The sequence below is a fragment of the Apus apus genome, chromosome 2 (assembly GCF_020740795.1).
Source record: "Apus apus isolate bApuApu2 chromosome 2, bApuApu2.pri.cur, whole genome shotgun sequence".
Lineage (NCBI taxonomy): Eukaryota > Metazoa > Chordata > Aves > Apodiformes > Apodidae > Apus > Apus apus.
In genome coordinates this window covers 146111190-146119118 of record NC_067283.1, presented here as the reverse complement: position 1 = coordinate 146119118, position 7929 = coordinate 146111190, and the positions used below count along the sequence as shown (strand labels likewise).

Genomic DNA, 7929 nt, shown 5'->3' with positions numbered 1-7929 from the left:
GTCGCCTATTTTAACAGCATGGATTTACCAGTGTGTGTTGAAATAGCACGAATAATAAACCCACCTACTAGACTAACTAAGCATTAATGAAAAAGCAGAATATTGTTTTGCGTTCTCCAACACACAGAAAAATATTCCCACCAGTTCTTACAAAGCCTTTCCAGGGGGGAAGAATAATCATCTTCTATATTGAAAAAGAGTGATCTCTTGGAGTCAGGAAGAAAATAAATTAATAACACTAATTACACGCTGCGCTCGTGGAGAAATCGAAGGCACTAAGTCAGTCCAGAAGAGCCGGGCTCTTCGATTTTGTTCGCTTTACAACTTCCCTGTTGGTGTTTGCGGCCCCAAGGAGGCACCTCTCGGCGCTCCCGAGGGGGCTGCGCGGAGCGGGGCTGCGCGGAGAGCTGCGCGCCCCCCAAAGCCGCAGGGCTGTGCAGGGCACCGAGGCTTTTCATCGCCTCTCGCTGCCGTCCCGGGCAAACTCCGGCTCCCAGTTACTCCCTCCTGACCGAACGGGCGGGTTGGGCTCCCTCATGGCGCCTTTCCCTTAAAGGGGCCGCGTGTGCGGGCGAGTTGGTGTGCGAGGGTGTTTGCACGCCCGCTGCCGCGCAGAGCCTCGCAGCCGCGGCGCGGAGAGCCGAGCCGCCCGACCTCCGCTTGCAAGCCCGCCTCGGCGCGGAGCAAAGCGCTTGGCGTGTAGGCGAAAGGAGAAGGGAAAAAGGTGCGGCAAGGAGGAAAGGGAGAGGGGAAGAAGTGGAGCGGGAAAAAAAAAAAAAAAAAAAAGGGAGGGAAAAAAAGAAAAGAAAAAAAAAAAAGAGCTGCCTCTTTAAATGCTGGGGGCTGAGCCCTCGCCGGGGCGTCCGCAGCCGGATCCAGCCTCCCTCCCCTTGGCCGTTCCTCCCCGGCGCTTGTTGCTCGGAGCCGGCAGCGCGGCGCACGGGCGCTGCTGCTGCGCGGAGCGCGGAGCCGCGCCGGGGCCATGATCCAGCCGCGCTACGCGCCCACCCCCCGCTCGCCCTGAGCCGCTCCCGCCGCCGCGCAGCGTTCCCCGCCGGGTAAGTTTGCAGCCGCCCGGTACCGGGGGAGGGAGCTGGGGGGAGGAGTAGGCGCACCTGGCCGGCAGCCCGGCTCGGCGGGCAGGTGAGCGCCTGTGCGGCTCTCCGGGCTCCCAACTCAGCCGTCCCCAGCGTGGACCTCCCGCCCTCCCCCGGCGTTTGCAGCCCTCCTCTAACAGGTGGCTCGGTGCCTGTCCCCTCTCCGGAGCCTTCTGCGCCTTCCTTCTCCACCTCGGTGCCGCCGAGCAGGTGGTGGTACCGCCTCACCTTGCTCCGTGTGGGTAGTGGGATCTGCTCCCCCCCTGCGGCCACCGCTGCCCCTTTCCGAGCAGCTCTTGTAGCCCCCCCCGGGGACTCCCGCAGCAGTGGCGAGAGGTGGGGATCTTGCCTTGGGGGGAAACCGTGCCCTGCTTCTCTGGAAGCTGCTCTCCCCGTGCCTGCCTTCATGGCCCTGCTGTGTGTCTGTCGTTGCAGCGGGCATGGGGAACCAGGTGGAAAAGCTGACCCATCTGAACTACAAGGAAGTTCCCACGGCCGACCCGACAGGTATGGACAGAGATGATGGGCCCAGGATCGGGGTCTCCTACATCTTTTCGAATGATGATGATGAGCTGGAGCAGCAGCAGGATTCAGTGCATGACCTGGGGGGTGAGCACCCTGCCCTGCAGCCCTACGATCCCCAGCTTCATGAAGTGGAGTGCTCAGTTTATTACCGGGATGAGTGTATTTACCAGAAGAGCTTTTCTGAGGAAGACACGCTGCCAGAGGAGGGTGATGAAGGAGGTGGGGGGCATCTGAGCACCTACACCCCGGAGAACTTGCTGAATAGGTGCAAACCAGGTGACCTAGTGGAGTTTGTGTGCCAGGCCCAGTATCCACACTGGGTGGTCTATGTTGGGGATTTTCAAGTTGTGCACCTGCATAGGCTGGAGGTGGTGAACAGCTTCCTCACTGATGCCAGCCAGGGCAGACGGGGCCGCATTGCCAACCAGCTGTACCGCTACAAACCCCTCAGCCCGGCCGTGGTGGTGCGCAACGCCCTGGAGCAGGTGGGTTGCAAGGACCGGGACTTGAGCTGGAGAAACTCGGAGTGTTTCGCTGCCTGGTGCCGGTACGGCAAGCGGGAGTTTAAAATTGGCGGGGAGCTGCGCATAGGCAAGCAGCCCTACCGACTGCAGATCCGGCTGGGCGACAAGCGCAGCCACACGCTGGAGTTCCAGAGCTTGGAGGATCTGATCATGGAGAAGAGGAGAAATGACCAGATTGGTAGAGCTGCCGTGATCCAGGAGCTCTCCAGCCACCTGCAGGCTGCAGAGGAGGAGGAAGAAGAGGAGGAAGACCATCATCATCCAGGTGCTCGGACTGCTGTGGAGTAGCAGCCTCAGCACAACCATGCCACTTAGCCTGGGTGATGGGGATTAAGACTGAAGGCTGCGAAATTGAGCTGTTATAAGCCCTTTGGGCTGCTTCAGTGCAGCTTCATTCCAATCACATGTGAAAGGAAGGGGGAAAGCTGATTAAGTGTCTGTGCTTTAGTGCTTAACTCCTTCAGTGCTTGATAAAAACCACTGACTTATTTGTAGAGGATAAAACTCAGGGCAATTCCACCCCTCTCCACTCCCACCTCTTTCCATTCCTTTCTGCCTTCTTCATGTGTAGCCTTTCCCTCAACCATCTGCAGTAGGCCTGACCCTACAAGATGCTAAATGCCTTTGACATCTACTTATCAGCAGAAGTTAAGAGTATTTAATACTATTAAGGAGCCAACAACTTTAAGGACATGGCCATGTAGCTTTGAGTGCATGATTAGATTGGTAGCTGGGAAGAGTGAGGATATTGTTTTCCCTTCTCTTCCACTGTTTCTCTTCAGTTGTGGCTCTTGTTGGTACTGCAACAAGCTGCTTGCTTGCCTGGCTGCCTTGGTAGCCAGCCCCCCCAGAAGGTACAAGTGAGAAATCTGCACTAATATTAATGAAATTAGTTTGATGTGCCTGGTGCCTTCTTAATTGATAGAAACTTGCAGATGGGCTGGGGGTGCTCCTCCTTTGCAATCAGTGGGTGTCTTTGAGGACAGAAATGTATTTGTTGCTGACCAGTCCCAGGGGAGGAGGAAGTTTGCAACCCTGAGTAAGGAGTCTGCGTGTTGGTGTGTGCTGGGACTTACAGGCAGAGCTCTGCTGTTGCTCGTTATGGGCTTCCTGGCTTCCCCTAAAGCAAAGGGCAGAACTCCTGATTACATCTGTGATACACAAGGCAACAAGAAGCAGGCTGCTCATGTGCAAGCCTATGTCTCGAGTAAACTGTCCCTTGAGAGGGTGGCCTCTTGGCATGGTGCTTCTGGCTGTGAGCATGTCACAGGTTCTGCACCACAGTAAACACAGCTGTGATGGGAAATGATGGGAGGGAGCACATGCTGGAAGGCATTGTAGGCAGGGGGTTTTGGGTGTTCCTTTTTTCCTTCTTTATAGCAAAGCCATTTCCTCTTCATTAGGGATTTTATATTTCCTTTTTTGCTAATTTTTATGATATGCAGCTGAGCTATAGCATTGGAGAAAAGGGGAGGGCATGCCTCTGAAGTTGTTGCACGAGTCCCTCATTAAACACGAGGGGAGGGGGAGTGTCCTTCTGCCTGGCTTGAATATTCCCTGAACTTGTTTTCAACTGTTGAACTGCTCTCCCACACAGGCAGCACTGTCAGATCTTTGTCTTGGGATCTGAAGTGTGTGAGCAAACACTGATTTGGAGGCAGTTGCAGATTTCTTTCTCTTAAAGCACAATAGCGTTGAGGTAAATTTCAAGATAAGCTTGAGTTCATTTAAATAATAGAAACTAACAGTGTGATGTAAACTTGAAGCATAGTTAATATTGTCTTCCTGCAGTTGTTTGCAGTTGTAACAAGTAGCAAAGCACTTTGTGTCCTTTCTGCCCCTGAGACCAGAGCAAAGTTTGTCATTTAAGAATAGGTGGATACCAGCTTTTGGTTAGTTAAGACCATATAACGCAGCTTTGCCAATATGATCCAAACAGACTGTGGTATTTTCTGCCTAAAATCCACAAGCTAGAAGGCTGTGAAGACTACTTCATCCTCATTTCAGGGAGGAGAAATAACTTTGAGTTATGCAAATACACCATATGCAGTTTCTTTAATAACTCCCATGCCCTTATTTTGGGTTGTGAGATACCCAAATCCAAAGCAGAGTTAAACACCAAGCTCCCTTAGAATGCTATAGCTCAGGTGTCTGCACTAAGTCATTTCTTTTTCTCCAATATGCAGTTGAATTATACTCAAGTTACTGTGTTTGTCAAGCAGATGTGCAACTTTGAGAGCATAACTATATAACTGTGATAGGGTTAATATGTGGATGTCTGCACACAGGTTTTATACAGCTACTGGTAACTATTAAAGCTGAAATGATCACTGAAATAGTCCAACAAAGAGTGAAAGAGAGTTTCTCTGTTGTACTCACTGATAGGAAAGAACTGCGATTATTTAGACAATGAATAAATGTGGTTTCTTTCATTCTGAAACCTTGTACATAACAAAGTTTATTTCACTGTGTAATATAGGTATGTAAAATAATATTTTCTTACAGATATTTTTGAAAGTTAAAAAAAAATCCCTTCATAACCTTGCATTTCAAAGTAAGTTGTTATGCACATTATTTTCCAGTCCTCTGAATGGGTTTATTTTTCATTAGTGATCTAAAGTATATTCTAGGTCATAAAAGTATAGAAAATGCTATCAATGTCATATATTATGTATCTACAGGGTACTAAACAGTAAACTAGTTGAGAAAATATTTTTCCCTTGTGTCTGAAATATCAGAACTATGACACTTAGCCATTTCTCTCCTTTTGAGATACCCTGCATAGTCTGGCTTTGTTTTTTGGGTTTTTTTGGTGTTTTTTTTTCCACCTTTTGCTTAATTTTAAAAAAAGGACCAAGTCTGCTTGAGAATGGAGAGCAAAGCTTCTTTGACCAACTAAAACCATATCTTGTGCTGATCTTGGTGCTTCTCTGTACCGGTCATGCCTTTTAGGATAAATTCCCACACAGGCACAGGGCCTTAGCAAAGAATCCCAGGGCTTGCACTGCCTTGCTAGGATGGAGAGAGAAGGGGGGAGCTTGCCTCACAGCAAAGCAGAGTCTGGCATGCATTCTGCTGTGCTAGAAACCTATATGCTCCTCTGACACCTGGGATACAGGTGTTCAGGCTGTAAAACAGATATTTGGAATATTTAAATTTCTCTGCAAGCTATGTTTGTGGATTTATTCTGTCTCCTGGCATTCCTTTATGTGTAAAAGTAGAAGAGGAGGGGAAGCCTGAAATTTTTTTATTTAGTCTGGAAGAGGGCTACCTCCATACAGGGCTTTCGTATTCCAGCAGATAAAGGTGCAACTGTTGAATCTTTTAACAGGTGGGTCCTTTTTCCCTACTTGTTGATTAGGCAGTGTTATTTAATAGGTGCTACTAAACACCACTGCAAACTTTTCTGCGCAGTCTGGTTTTAAAGCCATGGACCTGTAATGAGATGGATGTGAGAAAAGGAGTTGCTGTAGAAGCACACCACAACTGCTTAGTTTCTTGTCTTTGCTGTACTTTACTCAGTTACTGTCTGCAGACTAGGCTGGGATTTCCAGAACTTGATTTTAAAGAAAAAGATCTCCCAGGAAAACAGACTTTTTTGTGTGTCTACTTCAAGGCTTTTGTATAGATCACAAAAGAGAGGGGGAAAGAATAGATGAAAGTGTTCTTCTCTGCATCTTCAACATAATGGAAATTCAGGTGTAATCCTTCTGTAGGACTTATGGTTCAGCAAAGGTCCTGAGCCTACACTGAAGTTTGAGGTTGTGAGTAGACTCTACCTTGAGCTGCTTGAAAATCACTAAGACTATTCATGTGCTTGAAGTTAACTGTATATTTACATTTCTTTGTGAATAAGGGCCTGGAATTTCAATCTGAGGTGTCTGGTGGGAGTGTTGACGATCTGACGTTGCATAATCACTGGGAGAGAACAAGTAGTGCTGTGAAAGCTGTTTCTCAAAAGGCCTCTTGTCCAAACAAGGCTTGTGGCATCCAGCCCAAATTTTGGCCTCAGTTTCCCCCTGGAAATCCAGGAGCTGTGCTGATTTGGCAAGAGATGTGTGTTACATAGCACTTGTAAATTAAGCTGATGATTGTGCTGCAGACTGTTCTCTGGTATCTTTGTCTGTCTTGTCATGCTTGAACTTTGCCTTGCATTTTTAATATATGAAGTTAATATAGTATGTTTTAAAAGCCCTTTGATTGTGCAAACACTTAATCATCTATATGAATTTACTCATTTGGGCATACCTAGCACCACTGATAGGATGGCTGCTGTGAATATCGTTATGTATGTGTTAAGGCTGGCAAGACTGAGCCCCAGATCTGTAAATGCACCTCCAGACAGGAAATGTAGATGAGCAGTCTTATTTCTCTGGAGTATTGGTGTATTTGATGCAGATAATGTCTTGCAAAAGGCTTTATACTAAAACCTACATCCATCCCTTGATTAATTTATAAATAAAATTTATACTTTCACCTTCCATGGCCGTGAACAAGATCATAAGCTGAAGACTATTTCAAGTTATCCCCAATTCTGTGTAAATGCAAAGTATTGATTACAGCAACTCTCTATAGCTCACCTGGCCAACACAGTAGGCAGTTGTGGGGTAGACGGGGAAAAGACCCCAGAACTAATTCATAATCTATATTTTCTAGTTGGAAAAATGTATTCTTCAGACTGAAGGACCCTAGACTATGGAAGTAAACTTTCAGTTGTTTTGTATAAATGAAATCCTAGGCAAACTTCTGAAGTTTTGCTCATTTAAATTGAATATTCCACTCTCAGTACTAAAACAGGTAATACTATGTGGTGCATCTATTTCAGATTTTGGATGCAATGGTGGTTTTCTTCTCTTCTCTTTTGGTTAAGCTTTTCCAAAGGTCTGTCCTTGGGTGTGTGAAGTGTGTTGTGGAGTGGTTTCACACCTGTGCTTTTCTGACAACAGCACCAACTATAATTTTAGCAGCCATGTAGGAACAAACTTTTTGAAAGCAAAATTTTAATTTTATATAACAGATCAGAGACTAGTAACTAAGTAGAGGTAGGAATGTATTTTTTTTTTCAACAGCAGTTTCTATTGGTAAGAAATCTACTGTTAATTGAGTATGTGTTGACTACTCTGATAAAGCAATGTGCAGTGATAAGGCCAGGTGTATTGTATAATGGGCTTAGATTTTCAGATTAAATTTCTTTTAAAAACTGTGAATACGAAGAAATGAGAATGAGTTCAAACACCGGTGGTTTCGATGGTTCTTTTGCATTAATACTGAATTAAAGCTTTCTTTAAATGCACACTTGAAATTCCTGACATTGTACCACTTCATGGAATCATCCACAATAACAAATATAATCACAAAATATGATTTTTTCCACCATGAGCGTTTTCTGTAAGCTGTCTTTTGTCAGTAAATGCTTAATTGTTAGTGCAAATAACTTCTTTTCCTGAGAAAGAAGTACAGATCATTGATTGTACCATTTCCTTCAAAATGAAGGGCATTGCATAGTAACTAAAAAGAAATAAAAGATTTATAGTATCTTTTACAACCTTTCTTTCCTTTGTTTTTTTTAGTTGTGTGTTTTTCCCCAGCTTTTTGGAAAACTTAGGATTTCTTATGATGGATGCATCAGACACAAAACAATATTTTCAGTGACTTCATATCAGATCGAAATCTAACTCTTTGGTTGTTTTCTTGCTCCTAAGAGAGAGCAAAAACAATCTTTATATAAGGCCAAACCCTGAGCTGCTTAATAAGCAACAGCAGTATTAAATCTGATGAGGATC

The 7929-nt window shown here is 46.0% G+C and overlaps 1 protein-coding gene across 1 annotated transcript; it reads left to right on the top strand.

The window, feature by feature from the left end:
* The first annotated feature begins 785 nt into the window (after nucleotides 1-785).
* On the top strand, nucleotides 786-7691 carry LRATD2 (LRAT domain containing 2). Its single transcript, XM_051611716.1, has 2 exons — nucleotides 786-1058; nucleotides 1533-7691. The coding sequence occupies exon 2, from the start codon at nucleotides 1538-1540 to the stop codon at nucleotides 2432-2434; it is 897 nt and encodes a 298-aa protein (XP_051467676.1). The 5' UTR covers nucleotides 786-1058; nucleotides 1533-1537; the 3' UTR covers nucleotides 2435-7691.
* Nucleotides 7692-7929: the final 238 nt, after the last annotated feature.